The following is a 22,510-nucleotide window of genomic DNA, read 5'->3' on the forward strand; positions in this document are numbered from 1 at the left end:
CTTCACTCTTACTACTTTCCTTCTACCCTTGAGACCCAAGTTCCTCAAAACAATGGTCACTTCTGTTTCTCCTCACACATCTCAAGTTCACAGCCTTTCCTAGCTACTTCCCAACTCTCTTCTGATTTCTAACTATGTAGATTCATGTTAACACTATATAAATGGAATTATACAGTCTGTGTTTTTTGTCTTTCACTTACCACATCAGAAAGATTACTGATTTTGTGTAGCTGTAGTCTATTCATTTGCATTGCTATATGGGATTCTGTTGTGTGACTCTATCACAATTGATTTACCCATCTTACTACTAATGGACTTTTTTTTCAATTTTTTGCTATTGTGAAAAATGCTGCTTTGTCATTCTCATTCTTGTGTTTCATTGCAAATACGTACACATTTCCCTACCTATGAATGGGGTCCCAAAGGTAATACCTATGTTTAGCTTTAGTTGAAATTGCCCAGCAGGTTTCCAAAATTGGTGGTGCCAGTTGATACTCCCACCAATAGAGTATGAGAGTTTCAGTTATTCCACATCCTCCTCAGGGTCTTTTTTCATTTTGGCTGTTCTGATGGGTGTGTAGTGCCATATCATTTTTTTTTTAAACATCCTAATTATGGAAGTTTTCAAATATATAAAATGAAAAATGGTACGATAAAGCTCAGCTTCATCAACTATGAACTTGGATCGTTTGGATTCATGATCCCATTCTGTAATCCTCCACTTTCTTTCCCATTCGTCTTCACAGATATTTCAGACTTGAAACTGTCTCCAGAAACCCCCTACCTATGTTTTTTCTGCCTCTTTTATTCCAAGTAAATGTTGTATGCCTCCTTTGCCAGAGAAGAAAAATAGAGGCTATCAGTTACAAATTCCCTTAATTTCTTGTACCTCAGGATATAAGCTTATTCATAATTGTACCAGTCTCTCGTGTCCTTTCCTTCATTCTTATCTATTAATTAGTTAGTTTATTAATTTATTTTATGGTTCACTTATTTATTTATTTTGGAGAGAGAGAGAAAGCACATTTGCACATGAGCTGGGGGAGGAGCAGAGGGAGGAGAAGAGAGAGAATCTCCCGCAGACTCTCCCATGAGTGTTGAGTCCCATGCGGGGATCCATCTCACAACCCTGAGATCATTCATGACCTGAGCCAAAATTGAGTCTGACACATAACTGACTGAGCCACCCAGGCACCCCTCTCTATTCTTTTTTTTTTTTTTTTTTTTTAAGATTTTATTTTATTTTACTTATTTATTTGACAGACAGAGATCACAAGTAGGCAGAGAGGCAGGCAGAGAGAGAGGGGGAAGCAGGCTCCCCACCAAGCAGACAGCCCGATGCGGGGGCTCAATCCCAGGACCCTGAGATCACAACCAGAGCTGAAGGCAGAGGCTTAACCCACTAAGCCACCCAGGCACCCCATGGTACTAACTTTTAATTAAAACATTTGTGGGCTATTCATATCCAGTTACACCCCCACCCCCCTCTATTCTTATTTAAAGTTGTCTTGTTTCCTATTTTCTAGGCACCTTTCTTTTGTGGGATGTTGATCCTTCAGTCTCTTGAGTTTTTTGCTGTGGTTATTTTTAAACCTCTTTCACTCTATTTGCTCTTTCCCTTTGACTCATATAAACATGTGCTACATTTCTTATTTCAAAACAACCTTTCCTTGACCCCCAACCACACTGTACCACTTTCCTCCTATACCCTTGAGAGCCAAGTTCCTCAAAACAGTAGTAGCTTCTGTCTCTACTCACACATCTCAACTCTGTAGATAGATACATACCATTGCAACTCCCCAGGGCCATCACTAAATCAGATTTGACCTAGGTCACTAGTTGTGCTCTTTTTTCAAACATGGTAGATACATTTCAGAGTCATTTGTTTACGTAACATATTTTGAGTTTTTCTTGTATGGAAGGCACTGCTAAATGTGAGGGATAAAAGATTAAAAAATACCTTCTCAACAGTCAGAGCTTATGTTCTAGTAGAAGTGATAAGCTTGTAAGAGGACAGTGAATTGCCATGTTAGATACTGTTCATTGAAAGATGATACCGAGGGGCACCTGGATGGCTCAGTGGGTTAAGCCCCTGCCTTCGGCTCAGGTCATGATCCTGGGGTCCTGGGATCGAGCCCCGCATAGGGCTGTCTGCTTGGTGGGGAGCCTGCTTCGCTCTCTCTCTCTGCCTGCCTCTCTGCCTACTTGTGATCTCTGTCTGTCAAATAAATAAATAAAATCTTTAAAAAAAAAGAAAGAAAGATGATACCGAGTTGTGTTGGAACTGTTCTAAAGGCTTTTCATACATTCTTTTATTTAATTCTTACAATGGAGTAGGCATTATTACTGTTAATATTAGGAGAAAAACACTGATTTTAAAAGGCTGGAAATTTGCCTATAGCCAAGCAGTTAGTAAGCTCAATATGAATTTGAACCCAGATCTGACTTTGGAGCCCATGCTATTAATGGATAGAACTGCTTCCATAATTCAATATGCTAATGTGTCAGAAATGAATGTCTGCACGTGTAAGTGAGCTCCAGGAACTGCTGCTTACTGCCCTTGAGTTGTGGAAGAAGGGGAGGAGATGGACATCAGGGAAAGACTTCTTGTTGGTTGATTGTCTAAAATTAGGACTTACTTAGATCTGAAATAGATATTTTAGTTCAGCACCCTTAATTTATGTGTGAGCCCTAAAGTAGCAACAGCATGTCCAAAATGAGAGTGGGTTTTGTTGTTGTTGTTTGTGACAGATGACAGATTCCTAGTCTGGTACTTATTTTCCTGTTAAAAAAAGTTCGCCCAGGGGCACTTGTCTGGTTCCATCCGTAGAGCGATGCTGCAGCTCTTGCTCTTGGAGTTGTAAATTCAAGCCCCACATTGGATGTAGAGATGACCTAAAAATAAAGTTAAAAAACAAAACAAAAACAGATAAAGATTCACCCAAATTCCTGAACCATGTGCTACCTAAAATTCCTTCTCCTTAGAAGTTTAGTATAGCAGAGGAAAAGTGTGTATTCCAAACCCTCCTCCACCCACGGTGATTGGAGTAGAGTCTAAAACCTCCTGGTGATTCATAGTGCCATTTATTTATTTATTTAAAATTTTTATTTATTTATTTGTCAGAGAGAGAGTGCACAAGCTGGGAGAGCAGCAGGCAGAGGGAGAAGCAAGCTCCTCCCTACTGAGCAAGGACCCTGATATACTGGCCTAGATCCCAGGAGCTGGGATGGTGACCTGAGCAGAAGGCAGCTGCTTAACCGACTGAGCCAGGTGTCCCCATAGTGATTTTTAAAACAAGATCTCTGTGTTCAAGGGTGTTTACTGGTGAACTTCTACTTACAGGATCAATGTGGCTTGGCAGTCTTGTATCTTGCTCCCCATAGTGGCTTAGACACCTCTCAGTATCTCTTTCTTCATTGTAAAATGGGTTAATGGTCATACCTCCTTCAGAGTTACGAGAATTTAGAGTTAATATATATATACACTTTGGAAAAGTGCCTGACACATAATAAGCACCCAGTCACTGTTACTGTTTGTTGTTAAGATAATGATTTCCCCGTTTCCATCTCTGTTTACTTCCTGGACACCTGTGGGGTGTGGGGAGCTTGGAATTTGCATTTAAAAAACTGCATAGAAAAGCATAGAAGTCCACTTAATGTCATTTCTCATTCTTATTAACTTACCTAACTATAAGTATTATTTTCTTAGCTCTGAGTACATATTAACCGACTGTACTGGGTACCCCACATGGGAATTAAGCAAAACCTCTAAAGCAAAGGGCATAATTTCTACCTTCCTCTAAGTGTTTTTCATCTCTCTCCCAGCAATATTGAAAAGCCTAGTTGGAGTACTTAACTATAACATTAACATATTTAAAATGTTTTTTTTTTTCTTTTTCCTTTCTAGAAACACTCACTATTTAGGTGACTTTTATAAATTGCTAATCCCAAAGCAATTGGTGAGAAGGAAAGTTGTCTCAGGTCGAAGGGAGGGTCCAGGAAATGATCTAAATAGCATGGCAGTTGCATTTTTTAAAAGCATTTCTATTTCTATTATTTTTATTTTTTAAAGTAAACTCTGCACCCAGTAGGAGGCTCAAATTCAGACTCTGAGATCAAGAGTCACTTAACTCTACTGACTGAGCAGCCAGGTGCTCTGGCAGTTGCATTTTTGCAGTTATTGGAATATCCTAAAGACTTGATGGCTAACACAGGCATCTGTAGTATTTGTTATCAGATACACACAACAGAATTACACTTGTCCTGATCAACATGTCCCTTAAACGGATCAGTTCCTGATTTACCCAGTTTGTTTCTTAACATTAAAATATTAATTCTTATGACACTCTTTGACATTTCTCAAAAGGAATTAGTAGTAAGTAAATTATAACCACTGATGATTAAGGTTATCATAATGTAGCCCTTCCCAAGAAATCAAAGAAATATGTAAGACTTTTGGAATGTAAACTTAAATTATTTTTTTTCCCTAGTCTTTCCCCCCTTTTTTGTTAATATCTTTGGAATGACTCCAGATATTTTGAGAAACCATGCATCAGTATGTAGTATTTTTTAATTTTTGTTTCGTGTTTTCAGGGTAGATGAAAAAATAGGACAAGTAAATTTTCTTCAGCTACAGTTGTGATTTCAGAATGTTTACAAATAGGTTTCTTTTTAAATTTTTCTTGATGTCCAGTTTCTCTCATTTTAATGTAACTATATGTAAAGTTGTTTACATGTTAATTTCTTAATTAGATTTGCTAATATTTCTTGTAATGTGAGTATTAAATTAATAAACATCAGTCTTTGGTCCTATCAGTACATGATCAGGTTTGTTCAGCTTTTTCTGAGCTCTATATCCTGTATGGGATCATTGTTCCATTCCTTTGCTCTCCTGGATTCATGGTCTCCTGTGGCCCTCCTTCTTAACACTTTTCCCACAAGGACTGATGGCTTTGTGTCCCATTAATCACCACCTCTTTCATACAGTTCCTTCATCTTCCCTCTACTCTGAGCTCTGCTCTCCACTTAAAGTTTATCAGTTTTGGCCAATGCCAGGTCTAGGGTTTTTTTTGTTGTTGTTGTTTTATTTTTAATATTTTAATAAATTTAATTATTTCTTATTTTAGAGAGAGAGCGGAAGAAAGTGTGAGCAGAGGGAGGGGCAGAGGGAGAGGGAGAAAAGTTTCTAGCAAACTGCCGGCTGAGTGCAGAGCCTGCCTCTGAGGACCCTGAGATTATGACCTGAGCCAAATCAGGAGTTGGGCTATTAACCAACTGAGCCACCCAGGCTTCCCTCCAGGGGTTTATTGAATGAGGCTTGGGACATAACCCTCCAGAGATGAAGCCCTGAGACACTGACAATGGAGTGAAAGTGTGGGTGCTTAGGATGAGGCCCCATAAACATCTCCCAACAATAGAGGAACATCTTGTGCAACGGGGAGGAGGCAATTAACACTGCCTATGAAGAAAGGGGAAGCTTCACAGAGGAGGTGACAGGTAAGAGGTACTTTGAAAAGTGGCTAGAGTTGCTCTCAGTCGGAGAAAGTGGAGCAGGGGAAGAAGTGGGCAGCTGCACAAACGCAAGTACTCCACTAGCAGGACTTAAAACCTTTTTCTCCTCAGCACTTCCTCTCATTTCTTCGATTTCCTATGTTTGATTGGCTCTAGATGCTTTGTTGTAGTTCTGTCCTTTTTTTTTTTTTTAAACATTTTATTTATTTATTTGTCAGAGACACGTGAGAGAGGGAATAAATACAAGCAGGGGAGAGGGAGAAGCAGGCTTCCTGCAGAGCAAGGAGCCTGGAGCTCCATATGGGACTCGATCCCAAGACCCTGGTATCATGACCTGAGCTGAAGGCAGATGCTTAATGGCTGAGCCACCCAGGCGCCCCTTCAGTTTCATCTTTAATAGAGAAAGGTCTCAAGTGATTTTCACCTACTTTTAGCTGCATTAAAACTTGTTAATTTTTGGGACGCCTGGGTGGCTCAGTTGGTTGGACGACTGCCTTCAGCTCAGGTCATGATCCTGGAGTCCCGGGATCGAGTCCCGCGTCGGGCTCCCAGCTCCGCGGGGAGTCTGCTTCTCTCTCTGACCTTCTCCTCGCTCATGCTCTCTCTCACTGTCTCTCTCTCAAATAAATAAATAAAATCTTTAAAAAAAAAAACTTGTTAATTTTTCTCTGTTTTGAAATAGACCATCTTGCATCTGTTTTCCTTCTCTGATAAGAAGGTACTTGTGCCTATGAGTTGTGGTTTTTTTTTTTCTTTTCTTTCTCTCCTTCCTTCTGTCCTTTTTTAGCTGAGTCTTTGACTTTGAAATCAAATGTGAAATGTTCACAGGAGGTACAGAGTAGGAAGGACTCACGGTAAAGCAGGAACTTCAGTAAAGCAGGAAAAGTGCTTATGATGGAGTCCTCATCAGCTGCACGAGGTGTACATGGAGGACATCTAATTCAATTTGGGGCATGAGGAATTAATCCATGTTTGGGCACAAAGAATGGCTACCAGAAGAAGTGCCTGGACTCAGGATCTTTAAAATCCCTGTGCATATGCCGTCACTGGTCAGACTTCACATTTAGTACCTTTTGTTAGAGGTAAAAACATGAAAATAAGTTCGAGCTATTCTGTTTTGTTTCGCAAGTGATAGAACAACAGAAAACCTTCCTCTTCTCAGCAAGTTTGTTAAAAGATAGCTTCTGGTTTTCTGACCTAATACAGTTAAATTTGTGGTTTTTTTCCTCCCTAGCTTTGATGTTCTCTATTTTTAAGACTTTACTTACTCAAAACATAATTGAAACTTCTCACATTTACTTTTTTCTCTAAGTCAGCCATAAAGTTTCATGAGCACTTTCTATTTTCCAGTGATTTTAAGATTGCAAGGAGGAAAAGATACCTGAAGACCATCCAGGTCAATGGGTAACTTAAACTTAAAGGAATCTGTTAGAGAGATCAAAGCAGGTCTTCAGTTCAAAACGTTGCCTTCCTGCTAGAGGAATATAGTCTTCAGTTATCTTCATTTCTTCGTCGTTCTTAGGGCACAAACAGATCTTCCATATTTGGTAGGAGATGACAACATCAAGGCTAAAAACATACTTTGATGAGCTGATGTCATTTTGATGCTCCAGTAGAAGTCAGACTGGGCAGAAGAGAAACTCTGAAGATTCAAGTGTTTGAAATGTGAAGATTAAAAAAAAGCAAGCAGAAAACTGGGAGATGTTATTTCACTCACTGCCAAAATTAGTTGTGATTCAGTGTGTTTACTTGCATAATCCAGTGCTGAGCACTTATTAACTGGATTTTGCAGACTGGGAGTTCATGATGGTCTACATATTTTATCATACTGAATATAAGTTTAAATGAAATTATAAGATTTGTTATTTGATTTAGTTTTCAGGCCATGTTTGAACCTGCAAGTAGTTTGCAGTTTAAATTATCACTTAATTTGCTGCATAAATAAAATTGGGCAGCACCTATTAGGAAAGAATCCTCCGAGACACTGCATGGGACTGAGTGTCAGCCTTTTGTCTCCTATAATTTGTGACTGTTGCTTACTTCAACACTTGAAAAACTATGCCTCTGTGCAAAGAGCCCCTTCGGTGTTGCTAGGAAACCCAATAACTGTTTTGTATAATCTTGAGATTTTAATTCATTTCTAGTGCAACACTTTGAAGAGTAGTTGAATGTTTTAAACATTTTTTTAAAAAAAGAAATGTTGAAAGCCATTTAAAATTCCGTTTATTTATTATTATTATTATTTTTTTTTTTTAGCAGCGCACACATTAAGAAAATATCAGTATAAAGCAGAAATGGGCAGTCACCTTTCTTAAAATCTCAGTTCTCAAAAACTAACTGCTCTCAACAGTTTGGGATATAACTTTGCAGATCATTTTTATACATATGTAACTGTTTCTAAGGTAGTGTTTTAAGATAAAAGTAATTTTTATGTGTCAAGAAAGAATGAAAGATACTATCATGAAAATTGAATTGCATTTTATTCTAATGACTGTGCAGTAGAAGTACAGAGAGCCTGGTTAGGAGTAATTGAATATGTACACATTTAGATACTTGGTGTCATTTAACTTTTTTTATTTTATAAAATAAAAACCCAAAAAGCACAGAGGAACCAGAAAGTTCTAAAAATTTTTTTAATTAAATTTCATTTTCTTGTATATTCTGGCTTGATATTTTTGAGCTATGTCTTCATTCATTTTGGAATGGAATTTTCATTCTGGGGTGTACTCAGATTATTCTTACCTTAATACATAAAATATCAATACCCAGACAAATTAAATGGAAGTAACAACTTGTAGTAGCCATGGAAAGGAGGTCTTCAAGTAGCAGGAACAACTTCTGGTAGATTGATACTCTTTTTCAACCTTTATAAAACTGATCAAATTTATAATCTAGTCACCAGTTCTTTTCTACTAATGTGCAAGGAACTACAACAGGAGATAGAGGTAGCCACAAAAATTTTCAAGCCCCTTTGGAGCTAATGATTTAAATCAGGACATGGAATTTTAAAATTTACTTAAAAATACAAGGTATGGGAAGAAGATAAGCTCATCCACATCTAGAACACATGACAACACCTTGGAGGCTACCTAAGTTAACTTCACAATAAAGCTTATAAAGTAAAACAAACCCAAGATAGTATATACGAAATAAATGCCAAATGGGTGATCGGGTAGCAGAAAGTAAAGTACTGTGAATATTTGTAGGAAAACAGAAACAAAAATCACTGTAGGCTAGAGAGGTAGGAGAATGCCTAAGTGAATGAGGTAGGAATTGGAACTGAGTTTATCAGAAATGATAGAAAGTATTTATTCAGAGGATTAAATATTAATTCAGGAGAAACACTTGAGATTATACACATAAATACCAAATTATAATTTTAAATAGAATTGTGGACATAAAATGGAGATTGGAATAGTAATGGACCTTTTTTTAGGATATTAAATAGTCCATTTGGGCTGAATCAGTGGGTTTGGATGGTCTGTCGTCAGTCTTTGCTGTGTAACAAACCAACCCAAACTCTAGAGGCTTAAAGCAAAAAATTATGTGTTGCTTTGTGATCCTTTGGGTCCCAGTTTAGGCCAGGCTGAGATGAGAAGTTTAGGCCAGGCTGAGATGAGAAGTTCTGGTAGCTCATGGGGCTGTAGGCATCTGGTCTAGAACTGGGGCTGGAGATTCTAGGGTAGCTGTTGAACACCTCCCTCCTGTTTGGTTTGGTCACTCTGTGGCAGGGGTCTGGAGAGGGCGAGGGTGGGAGCAGCTCGGTCACTTGAGGTCTCACCTCGGAACTCAGACAGCAGCACTCAGACTATATTCTCTTGGTCAGAGTTAGCCAGCCTCTGATTTAAGGGAGCAGTCTTGTGTCCAGTTTCGATCTGCTATTTGAGAAGTGCACTTAAATGTGATTAAAAGCTCATAATGGTGCTTGAATTATAAATGGTTTGAATGTAACTTCTTTCATTCTCAATCTATTGGCTTCAACTTTATTAACATTTCATTACAAGTGACAATATGTATTACGCTTTCTTGGGGATAATGAAAGGATCTTGGGATGGCTAATCATTTAATTCTTCATTTTGGTTTGGTCTGTTGGGATTTATTATTTGAAAAACAACCTCAAAATCATCATTATGGAGAATTAGGACTTGATTTACTTACTCTTAATTTTTCTGTAAGATGTTAGTATTTTGGTGGCAGCAGGGGAAGGAAAGGGGAGAGAGGCAAGTCCTCAGTACCATAGTCTCAGTGCTTAGGGCCTCTTCCAGGTCATCCTCTGGCTCTGCAAGGCAGTGTTGGGTGATGGGGAGGACCAAGTAAATGACCATTTGAGACTAAGGTTCTGCATACAGAAAATGTTGGATTATCTCAAGGAAAACGGATGTGGCAAACTAGTGCTATGCAAACCTTCTAGTGTAAATAGTTTAAAAAAAAAGTTTTGTGTGGTAGTTTATTTACATACTAAATTTACATTTTATATCAAATTGTTGACTTTTTCAAACTTTGATCTTATAAGATATACATAGTAAACCTATTTTTATATGTGAATTGATATGAACAGAATTGCTTTTCTCTTGAAAAACAAAATGTGAAAGGATTATAAACTAAGTATTTTTTCTCTGATATATCCAGAAACTACCATTATGCTTGTACCCTACTTTTACCTTTTTTTGCATGTAAATGATACTAGTTTTGTTAAAGTAAACCATTAGCGGCAGAGAGGAGGCTTATTGTTCAGTTCTTATAAAGATACAGTGGATTTAAACCATCTTTAATAGACTCAATCAGAAGAGTCTTGGAATTTTTGGGCCTCAGGACATCTTATTTTGGTTTTTATATACTTTTCAAATATTACCATGATTCAGCATTTATTCTCTGTGATCTAAGTAGAAATTTTATAGAATACAGATTCCAGAATAAGTAACAGAATTTTAAGATGTCTTTTTAATAATAATATGATGGACTTTTTCAGAAGAGAGATTGGAAGGGATGAACAGTAAGAAAAGTCTTAAAGATAATAATTAAAGTCAACTATTTGATAAATTCAAAAATACCTAAATTGATGGCATTTCTTCTCTTTGAGTTGTCATCAGATTTATTGCTTAGATCTATTGTTTAACCAACTGGGTAGCTCAGTTGGTTAAGCGTTTGACTCTTAAAAAAAAAAAAAAAAAAAGGCATCTGACTTTTGATTTCATCTCAGGTCATGATCTCAGGGTTCTGAGATTGAGAAGATAAGTCCCAGGTCAGGCACTGGGCCTGAAGCCTGAGTCTGTCTCTCCCTCTTCCCCTCCCCATCGCTCAGTACTCTCTCAAAAAAAAAAAAAAAAAAAAAAAAAAGTATTTTTAAGCATTCAGTAAAAATTATAGAATCTAATAAAGATTTATTTAACGTAAGCTCTTTGCTCAGTGTAGGACTTGAACTCATGACTCTGAGATGAAGAGCCCATGCTCTATTGACTGAGCCAGCTGGGCCCCTCTAATTTAATAAAAATTTAGAATTAAAGAAACCTTGGTAGAAAACCCATCTAGATTCCAGATGAATGGATAAAGATGGTGTGGTGTACACAAACACACACACACACACACACACACATACATACATACATACATATATCTATACAGTTTGCAACGACATGGATGGAACTAGAGGGTATTATGCTAAACGAAATTAGTCAATCAGAGATAGACAGTTATCATATGATCTCACTGATCTGTGCAATTTGAGAAATAAGGCAGAGGATCATAAGGGAAAGAGAGGGAAAAATGAAACAAGATGAAACCAGAGAGGGAGACATTCTTTTTTTTTTTTTTTTTTCCCCAAAAGATTTTATTTATTTATTTATTTGACAGAGAGAGAGAGAGAGAGAGAGAGAGAGAGAGAGAGAGAGCACAAGCAGGTAGAGAGGCAGGCAGAGGCAGAGAGAGAAGCAGGCTCCCCACTGAGCAAGGAGCCCGATGTGGGGCTCGATCCCAGGACTCTGAGATCATGACCTGAGCCGAAGGCAGCGGCTTAACCCACTGAGCCACCCAGGCGCCCATGAGAGGGAGACATTCTTAATCTCAGGAAACAAATTGAGGGTTTCTGCAGTGGAGGGGTGTGGGATGGGTGGGTGGGTGGGTGATGGACATTGGGGAGGGTATGTGTTGTGATGAGCACGGTGAATTGTGTAAAACAGATGAATCACCCACCTGCACCCCTGAAACAAATAATACATTATATGTTAATAATAAAAAAAAGAAAGACAGCCTGTCAAAATCCATCAGCATGTGCCCCAGCAGAAAGAGTTACCAGTGTGTCTGGCACTATGACAAGTAGGAATTAATGTAGCCCCGAGTTAGTACAATATAACTGACCTTTTAGAGACTCTAGCTAAGTTCAGTTTTAAACATCTGCTTGGATATAGGATACCCTCTACTAATAGAAACTTGTATCTCATATGATGTTGGGAGATTCACAATGCTCTTAAAGGAAATTGTATCAAATAAGATGATACTAATATTGGCATTCCATTTCTACAAAGGCACAAACTGAAAACTGGGGACCACTGAGCTTGAACCTCATCACTCTGGACACAAATCACATCCTGTTCTATTGAACAGCTGGGGTGCGGTGAGTGTGCTGCCAGCCTAACAGCGGATGCTTAGTCCCTATGCGTGTTTCTTTCTCCAGATTTCACCAGCAGTTTGAGTATCACCACTCCTGATCAGATGATTGAAAAGGCCAAAGGAGAAACTGCTTATTTGCCGTGCAAATTTACCCTTAGTCCAGAAGACCAGGGACCACTGGACATCGAGTGGCTGCTATCACCAGCTGATAATCAGAAGGTGGATCAAGTGGTAAGTTCGCTAAATGTTTGCTCACTTAGTAGATGTCCATTGAACTTCTTAGGTGTCCGTCACTGTAGACTATGTAGAAAGCCCCAGGCTTCTCTGGCTTGTGGTCTGGGTGAGGAAGGCAATCACTGTGATGGAAAGTGAGGACATGCGTGTAATGGATGAAATGGTTAAGTGGCCTAAGATTTTTTTTTTTTTTAAGATTTTATTTATTTATTTGACAGACATCACAAGTAGGCAGAGAGGCAGGCAGAGAGAGAGGAAGGGAAGCAGTCTCCCCACTGAGCAGAGAGCCCGATGTGGGGCTTGATCCCGGGACCCTGGGATCATGACCTGAACCGAAGGCAGAGGCTTTAACCCACTGAGCCACCCAGGCGCCCCTGGCCTAAGATTTCTTACTGAGGGCTTTAAGGAAGAAGAGGAGCTTAGGAATGTTCTGAAAATCTGGAGTTGGATATGTGAGTCAGGGAGTGGTAGGAGGAGGGTATGTGGAGAAGGCTTGATAGATAGCATGGTAGGAATATGCATAATGTGTTAGGGGACAGCAAGTAAACGAGACTTTGTGAAGAATTAGAATTCAACTTTGTGTTTTTTGTTTTACTTTTTAATTTTTTTTTTATTATTATTCATTTATTTGACACAGAGAGAGAGAGAGAGAGAGAGAGAGAGAGATCACAAGTAGGCAGAGAGGCAGGCAGAGAGAGGGGGAAGCAGGCTCACTACTGAGCAGATAGCCCCATGCGGGGCTCGATCCCAGGACCCTGAGATCATGACCTGAGCCGAAGGCAGCGGCTTAACCCACTGAGCCACCCAGGCGCCCCACTTTTAATTTTTTTTTAAAGAATTCATTTTTTTTTTTTTAAAGATTTTATTTATTTATTTGACAGAGATCACAAGTAGACAGAGAGGCAGGCAGAGAGAGAGAGGGAAGCAGGCTCCCTGCTGAGCAGAGAGCCCGACGCGGGACTCGATCCCAGGACCCTGAGATCATGACCTGAGCCGAAGGCCCTGGCTTAACCCACTGAGCCACCCAAGCGCCCAAGAATTCATTTTTTAACACAAGGATTCTCTTACCAGTATAAGAGTCATCGAGTGTAACAGTGTAATGCAAATACATATTTACAGCAGTCTGTTTTCCATATTCTTCAAGTTAAATATCCTGAATAATTTCTTAAAAAGCAAAACAAAATCTTCATAGCAAAACAATTTATAAAGTATTTAATCTAAAAAACGAAATTGCAAAATACTGTTACAGAAATTTTCCTAATTATGAAGTATTAAGTTTTATTAAGTATTATTTTAATTTAGTTTAATTTAGTTAAACTAATAGTTGACTAGCAGGGGCCTGGGCTGGAGAAGTTAGCCGTCCTTGCTCCCTGTGTGATCTCTTTAGTCAGCAAACAGTGACCATGTGCTATGCATTTAACGTATGCTGGGAAGTGTTTTATAGATTTTAATTATATATTGTTCTTTAAGCCTTAAAACACCCTAAAATGAGAATTTTTATGCATGTGAAGAAGAGGAAATGGAGGCCCAGGGTCACACAGCTGGCAACAGATGCAGATGGGGTTTGAGCTGAGGTCTCTCGTCTCCTACTGCACTTTATGATCCCTGGCTCCATCCCATGCTGCCTCCTGTGTTTCGTACGCCTCTGTCTTCCTGTAGAACAGGAAAAAGACACCTACCTCTCATGGTTGTGATGAGAATGCATAAGGATTTTATAAGCTTAAAAGTCCTGTAAAAATTAATTCAGTGCCAAGTCCATAAACATACCAAGTCAAATAGATGTGGTTTGCATCTTAGCTGTGGGACTTTGCAAAAGTTGGTGTGTGAGAGCCACTGCTGCTCTCAGCTTCAGGGTTAAATGTGGATGGCGCCACACCATCCTTGCAGTGTTGTGAAGAGGAATCAGAATTGCCTGGTGGATGTTAGTTCTCTGTCGCATGACCGCATTTGTGGTACTGTTTTCATGGGAAAATACTAAGAGAGTTTACAAAATAACTAACAGTGAGGACGCATCTTGTCAGACTCATTAAAAAGCTGCTAAAGTGTGTTTATAGCACAATGAGGGATTGAGTATAGTAGACTGAACAAGGGAGTCACTAGTTCAGTGCGGAGGAGGATAGGACAGCCTCGTTTGAGTCAGCTCTGGACCTTTCAAATGCTGCTTTTATTTACTTAGCAAACTGGTATTGAGTGCAGACATTTAATATATAAATTTTAAAATCTAGTGGACAAAGGGTGGGATTAGCATCACAAGGGGTGATGATACCGAAAAGAACCCAAGTCCCTGCCATCAAGAAATTCCTGCAGAGGACACTGATATTCCGGTTATACTGCCCATAATTAACATCTTAGATAAAAATTACTTGCAGGATATAGACTAGTCGTGTTCTCTGATTATTACTTTAGTTTGGTGCCGCTGCTCTTTGACCCTTAGGTCAAAGACGACCAGATGACCAGAATGAAGGATTTCGTTAGCAAGTGTGAAAAAATTATCAAGTATGTTAATTTGGGTGATAGAGATGACTATTGTAATTCTCCTCCTAGCCAAGTTTAACACAGAATTTTATTTTCCCTCTAAATCTAGCCTTTAGTTATTTCCATTAAAGCTTATAACAGTGGCCCAGAAAACTCAGTGGAATTAAAAAGGGGTCTTTGCTTTTTGTCTCAGAATACTAGTTGAAAGGTCCTGTTACCCTGGGCACATATATCCTAAGAGGTTTAAAACTTTGTCTTTTAGTATCTAGAACCCTCAAGTGCCTCTGACTTTGTATTAAGATAAAAAAAAATGTTGTCTTTTTTGTTGTTGTTAGAGTCCACCCGTAAATTATCACAAGCATTTTTTGGGGAATAAGGGTGGTGGTATTTACCTGATTTTATACCTTTGATTGACATACTGTAAGCTCTGAGACTGCTGAAAAGCAGCGTGCATAGGAATTCACACATCTGTGTTCTTGTCCGGTCTAACTAAATTACTCTCTTATGTACGGCTGTATTACTTACGTTGGGTCTTGGCTTTCCTATTTATTTATTAAATTTTTCTTGTGAATTTGTTTTTATTGGAATATAAGGGATGGGTTGGGAAGTGTCACGGGGGTTAGGCCTTACCGGGTAAATGTCCACTCTGATCTGCTTGGGAGAACTTTTGGAGCTTTTTCTTTTTGGAGCTGCTGCTTTTGCTGCCGGCAGCCTCTTCCGGTCCACTGGTGAGTGGCTCCTGGTTTTCCATTTGAAATGAAAGTGTGTGACCATACTCAAGGATTCCACTGATCTCTGTTTTCTTTCTTTTTCTTTCTCCTTCTTTCTTCCTTTCCTCCTTTCTTTCTTTCTTTCTTTTTTTTCTTTCTTTTCTGAGATTTTATTTATTACTATTTTTAAAATTACTTTCTTGAGAGAGAGAGTGCAAGTGGGTTGAGGGACAGGGGGAGGAGAGAGAGAATCTCAAGCAGACTTCATGCTCAGTGTAGAGCCTGATGTGAGGCTCAGTCTCAGGACTCTAAGATCGTGACGAGTAAAATCAAGAGTCAGATGCTTAAGTGACTGAGCCACCCAGGGCTCCAAGATTTGATTTGATTTGATTTTTTTTAAAGATTTATTTATTAAAAACACATTATTTGAGAGAGACAGTGAGAGCACAATCCAGGGTGGGGGGACACACAAGTGCAGTCTCCACACAAGCAGAAATGGGGGGACAGAGGGAGAGGGAAAAGGAGGCTTCCTGCTGAGCAGAGAGCCTGACACAGTGCTTGATCCCAGGACTTTGGGATCATGACCTCAGTTGAAGGCAGACGCTTAACTGACTGAGCCCCTCTAGTGCACACCCTCCCCATGATTTCATCTTTAAGTAATCTTTACACCCATAATGGGATTCAAACTTAGAACCCTGAGATCAAGAATCGTATGTTCTACTGACTGAGCCAGTCAGGCACCTTGTGATGTCTTGTTTTCTTAATACATGATTTGAATAATTGTAGTTTTCCTGATGATACTGTGTTTTTATTCTTTTTTGGATCCTACAGAAAGTACCATGGTGTATCCACAGCTCCTTTAATGAGACACAGGGCTTGCTTATTTGTTTTTTCCCTGTCTTATTTTGGTTTTCTTTCAGATTATTTTATATTCTGGAGACAAAATTTATGACGACTACTATCAAGATCTGAAAGGACGAGTACATTTTACAAGTAGTGACCTCAAATCTGGTGATGCATCAATAAATGTAACAAATTTACGGTTGTCGGATATTGGCACATATCAGTGCAAAGTGAAAAAAGCTCCTGGTGTTGGAAATAAGAAGATTCAGCTGACAGTTCTTGGTAAATTGTTTGTATTAATGTTACTTGTTACCAGAATAATACAACACGGTTCTGTAGTAGCAGCATTTGAAGTGATCCTAATGTCCTCAAATAACATAAAACCAGCACCATTTTTTGGATTAAAAATGTAAGAGGTGATCACCTTCTTTGTGAAATTCATAAAAGAGTTTAAAGGCAAATGAAAGAGTTTTGTGATATGGAAGAAGAACCCCAAGCCAGGCTTTAGGAAATCCAGGTTTTGTTTTTTGTTTTTTTTTTTTTCCCTTTTTGGTATTTTTCTTAGATTTGCCTTGGCCTCAGCCTGCCTTTTGAAACACAAAAAGATTTAATTATCCTTAAATCTCTATCCTGTTCCATTCAGTTCAGAAGTGGTTGTTATGGGCACTTCAAGCTTTTTTCAAACTATGTAACTTTAATAAATGCGATTTCTATGATGAATACTTGGAGTATTTAGAACAGAGAAGATGGAATATAGTAGAACAAATATTAAAAGGATAAGGCCACTAGACATCAGATAATCATTTATATTTTTTTTATTTTTTATTTTTTTTAAAGATTTTATTTATTTGATAGACAGGGAGAGAGGGAACATAAGCAGAGGGAGTGGGAGAGGCAGAAGCAGGCTTCCCGCTGAGTGGGGAGCCTGTTGCAGGGCTCGGTCCCACTACCCTGGGATCATGACCTGAGCCGAAGGCAGTGGCTTAACCACTGAGTCACCCAGGCGCCCCATCAGATAATTATTTTAACCTCTCTGAACATCACTGTTTTTCATCCTTAAGGTAAAGGGATTAGACAAATGATCACTAGGCTGTCTTGTTTTCTCTATGACAGTTAAGAAGGAGATGAATAAACTGGCAAAGACTGCAATGTTCTATCTTCTCTAGATTCTGTGGTTGTACACAAGCAGTCTTAATTCCTTCAAACTGAGAAACTGAAAGGTTATAAAGTATACTTCTAAAGTCTTAACATGGTAGACTTTACCCAGAAGTACAATGGCTGCCATGTAGAAAAACACAATTGTCTAGCTCTGTTTTATGATAGGAAATTCCCCCGTTTTGTGACTTAAGGTGTTCTGTTTTGGGTTATACTTGGAGACCCATTTTTGGAAGGAAATTTGGGTCTCTGGAACTGCCTGGCATACCTCTAAAAGTAACCAATCAAGGCAGTTCTCCCCCCACATCCACTCTACCTCATTCCTTTTGTTTTAGAGAACTGATTGGTGGTAGGGAGGGTGAAAAAGTTAGAGGTGTTGGATTCCAGACTCCTTTAAAACATGACCGTTTTCTAAAGAATGAGTGTAAGAGCTGGTGGAGACTAGGAGCAAGAATGTGGATTTTTGTGCACTCCAGTGGCAACTTCAGGGGTTGTCTTTGGTAAGACTGCCTTCCACTGACAGCATTGTTGAGTGTGTACACAAGGAAGTCCTGGTAAAAGGCACTTCGTCCTGAATGGCCCTGGTTCATAGTATTTCCTATGGTATGAAAGCCACTGAACCTGAATAGAGAACCAGGAGAGAGAATATGGTAACATTGGGAATTCTAGCTTCTGTGTCTTCATTTAATAAACATGGAGTTACCTTTCTTTCTCATAAATGTGAAAGCAGGTAACATTTTAATAACTTGTCTGAACTCTTATCTCAGGCCCAGGCATACCTGGCATTATAACTCTGTGAATCTTCTTTTATTTATAACAGACTCTCCAGGAAATATTGAATTGAGATAGAGATGGAATTTTAACTGGTCCGTAATGTACCAGACTATACCTATTATCAGAATTATTTGTTGTGGACCTTGCAGTGGGCAGGTACATTGGGAAGAATGCAGTTGGCTCACATTCCCAAAAATGGTGTGAATAAGCACAGTATGTGTGGCCGTGTGTATGCTCCCATGGGACCAGGTTCTGTATTGAATTTGCAGGTCCCGACTGAAGGGATCACTACAGCACAAGGCAGCTCATTTCGCAGAAGGAACCTGAGTCAGTAATAACGGTTGGCACATAATGTGGCTAAGCACACTCATGACAGCAGTCATGACCGCCATGCAGGAGAGATGTCCCATTTTCATTAAGCCTCACAACCCAGCATTTCATACCTCAGGATGGATAAGGGAGAAGCACTGATAGTAACTCGTTTTGTTATGTCTGTGGGGGATCACCATGGCCTCACAAGCTGTGAATCCAAACCAGGAAGGGAGGAGGGGTGAAGTGGAGGGTAAGAGGAGAAAGGGAAGTGATTACTGAGGGCCAGTGGGGATGACTAATACTCTGATTTGGCAAGTTGTGTCAGAGCTGGAGGAGAATTTCCTGTAGTGCTCTCTTCCATGTTCTCCGATGAGTCATGGCTGCTGCTGGGAGACACTCCCAGAATTTTCTCTTGCAAGTGACTGTTGAATGGAAGCTTATCTGTTAGCTCTACCTGAGACATCTGCTTGGATAGTCTAGAGGAAAAACAAAACGAAGTGCCCTCTAGGGACCAGACCCAGTGTTAGTCCAGTGAAACTCAGTTCACTTGGAGGCCTTGCCTAATACCTTCATTCGCTTCTGGGGAATCTGGAGGAGATGCCACCAAGGCGTTCAGAGAGTAATGATGCTTATTCATTGAGCCCCGTGTGCTGTGTGGACATGACCTGGGATGTCTGTTAGCTGCCTGGGTGTGAGGGTGAAGTGTTACTATAGCTTGCCCCATTGCGAGAGCCTGTCCTACTCTTCAGATAGGCCAAAAGTTCATGTGGATGCAACTCAGTAACACAGGGAATTGATTGAGGGTTAATATGTGGCCAAACATCACTAGCACCTTCTGCCCCTTGACCTCTGAAGGGGCATATGATTGAGACCTTTTGATATAAACAGATTATGTTTTCTTGATGAGTAGAACAACAATTAATTGTTTTCCTGGTTGTATACAGCCCAGTCGCATGTGAGGTAGCTCAGTGAACACTGGCCCTGAGGGATTTGTAAGCCATCGGTAAAGAACAAGGCATTTTTTTCCCTATTTTTTATTTTGAAATAGTTTCAAAATAAAATAGAAAAGTTTCTCTAATTGAACATGACTGTTTTCCTCTCTATGAGTGCAAAAAAAGAAAAATATCTTAGGACCCACTTTGAGACTATGCAATATCTTGTTTCTCCTCAAACTTTTGCCCGTGATTTCTGTGCATGACTTCACTTGGAGACAGGGTATTTTGTTGTTCCATAACTTAGCCCATTTATTATAGGCTAGTGGTGTTTTAAATGGTGGAGCTTCTACTGGTCTTTCAGCTCCTTTAGTCACTTTTCTGTGATGGCAGAAGTGCTGTTTATCCAGGCACTCTTGGTTACTATTTTCATGTAGGAGCCACAATGCCAGATCCCCATAGCTCGTCTTCATCTTGGTTTTGCCACAGAAGGAGCATGTGTACTGGGCGTGCTGGCTCCTGTCAATCTTCTGCACCATTTTCCTGAGGGAGGCACCATAACAGGTCCCATATTTGGCAACGATTCCGACCTTCTTGATGCATTTAGCTGTGTTGCTGCAAACTAGTTCTGAGCCCAGAGCACGGTGTTTTCAACCAAGCAAAAATAGCAATTCTGGGTGGATGATGTGATGTCCCTTATTGGAATTTAGAGTGTTTCTCCCACAGACTGATGCAGGCCATTAGTGTGGAGGGGTGATGGTAGGGTACGTGTATGGAATACAGCGTTACTACACTGCTGGAACGCTGCCCGGGTACAAGTTTGGTGGACACGCACCTTTTCTTGAGAAGGACTGTTGGCTGTGCTAATAATGATCGTGAAAGCAAATGTTCTGGGGACAATGGCCAGGTATCCTGGAACCCCAGGCCAAAGAAACATTAGAAAATAAGACTTTTGTATCTGTAAGTCTTCCTTTGTGGTTTTTATCTTTCTTTCAGTATATGCAAGTGCCATGAATTACGAGTTATCTTCCTGTGGTATAATGGTTGGGGTTGGCATGTGAAAGACTTGCACTGTCTCCTCCCAATGGAAAGCAGGCCCCTCCAGAGTGACACCCAGAAGCCAGGGTTGGTAACCTCTTGTTCTGTTATAGGCAGAGTGTGTATCTCAAGCTCAGTGGGGCCTTGAATTTTTTTCAGCAGCCACTTTAAGTTAACTGCCCATTATTGGATGTATTTGGTTTATGGGAAAGGGATATTTTGTTAGAAAAGATGAAGGTTAGGGACTCCTGGGTGGCTCAGTTGGTTTAGCAGCTGCCTTCGGCTCAGGTCATGATCCCAGCGTCCTGGGATCGAGTCCCACATCGGGCTCCTTGTTCTGTGGGGAGCCTGCTTCTCCCTCTGCCTCTGCCTGCCACTCTGTCTGCCTGTGCTCGCTCTCTCTCTCTCTCTCTCTGACAAATAAATAAATAAAATTTAAAAGAAAAAGAAAAGATGAAGGTTAGGGTTAGAACACTGTATTACCAATAGATTTTTTTTTTTTTAAAGATTATTTATTTATTTATTTTTTTGACAGACAGAGACCACAAGTAGGCAGAGAGGCAGGCAGAGAGAGAGGAGGAAGCAGGCTCCCTGCTGGGCAGAGAGCCCGATGCGGGGCTCAATCCCAGGACCCTGAGATCATGACCCGAGCCGAAGGCAGAGGCTTTAACCTACTGAACCACCCAGGCGCCCCACCAATAGATTTTTGATGTATGAAGCAATGCTTTAATATCTCACAATATCTGCTAATTTATGTAGTAAAGGATATATTTGGTAGTTTGAAAAAATGAAGAAAAGAGCTCATTTCTTTGAAGATTCACAGGATGAAATAATTTGCAAAACTGATGTAAAGTTTTTCATTGATGTAGTTCCCCAGGGCAACTGATCAATCTGAAAAAGGAACATATTTGCTTAGGAAAGTAAACAGTGCAATTAAATGCTGTGTCCACCCTTGTTAAAAGGTACAGGCAGTAAGAAGAGTGGAGAAATGAAATCAAATTTAAGTATTATCAAAGAATGTGTAAAGATGTGAGATCATGAATGGCAACCTTTGTTAAAAATGCTCCGCAGTAATTCTTTTGGTCAACTTTGGAAAACAGTTCGAGTGTTTCTTATGGAGTTAAACATGCACTTACTAGATGTGATCCAGGAATTACCAAGAAAAAGGAAAATGTGTGAATATTTACGTAGTGTTGAAGCAGCATTTCTAATGGCACAAAACTGTAGAACCCATTTACATTTTCATAGCAGTGAAACAATAAAAGCCCATCTCCAGGACTGAAAGAATAAAAATTAGCTCCGACTGAAAAAGAAGCAAGCAGACCTGCTATTTACCAGACTGGGAAGACGTGCAGTAAAACCCGCCGTTCATAGGGAGCGCTGTTCCTCCCAAGGTTGTGGAGTGGAGGTAAACTAGAAACTGCTGTTGCTTCCCCATTCTTGCCCCCACTTTACTCATCTTTTCCTGGGGTCCTCTGTTGCTAAATGTCCCTCATCTCCAGCGTAATCCCTGCTTCTCCTAATCTTGCCTTGGAAGTAGCCTCTGATTTAGAACGGGTCCACACCGCTCTTAGCCCGTACTCAGAATCTTTCAGGATTTTTCCTCTAATGGTGAGAGGCTACACATCTTTTCCCGTGGAGTTTAGCTGATTGAGCTTTAACATGAGTCCTAAAACTGGAAACCATGTTTGCTGGTGGATGAATGGGGAAGCAAATCTGTGTTCTAGTCCCTTGATAGAATACAGCTCAGCATTAAAAAAGAGTGATCTAGCGACTGCATGGATCAGCATCAAAAGACAGTGAATAAAAGGAGTAAGACTGAAAAAAAAAAAGTAAATGGGTATTATTCCATTTATATGATTCTAGGAGCAGTAGAACAAATCTAGTGTGTGCTAGAAATTTGATATGTGGCTGCCTGGG

At 39.8% G+C, this 22,510-nt stretch overlaps 1 protein-coding gene across 1 annotated transcript in view; it reads left to right on the forward strand.

Annotated features, from left to right (window-relative positions):
• The window catches only part of LOC111149410 (CXADR, Ig-like cell adhesion molecule), a 39,573-nt gene that overhangs the window by 11,279 nt on the left and 5,784 nt on the right, over window positions 1-22,510 (forward strand). The window contains exons 2-3 of the mRNA XM_022506451.1: window positions 12,182-12,348; window positions 16,457-16,661. Of these exons, the coding sequence (XP_022362159.1) occupies window positions 12,182-12,348; window positions 16,457-16,661 (372 nt within the window). The remainder of the gene's footprint in view (window positions 1-12,181; window positions 12,349-16,456; window positions 16,662-22,510) is intronic.

Source organism: Enhydra lutris, unplaced genomic scaffold, assembly GCF_002288905.1.
Source record: "Enhydra lutris kenyoni isolate GAN:26980312 unplaced genomic scaffold, ASM228890v2 scaffoldscaffold2, whole genome shotgun sequence".
NCBI lineage: Eukaryota > Metazoa > Chordata > Mammalia > Carnivora > Mustelidae > Enhydra > Enhydra lutris.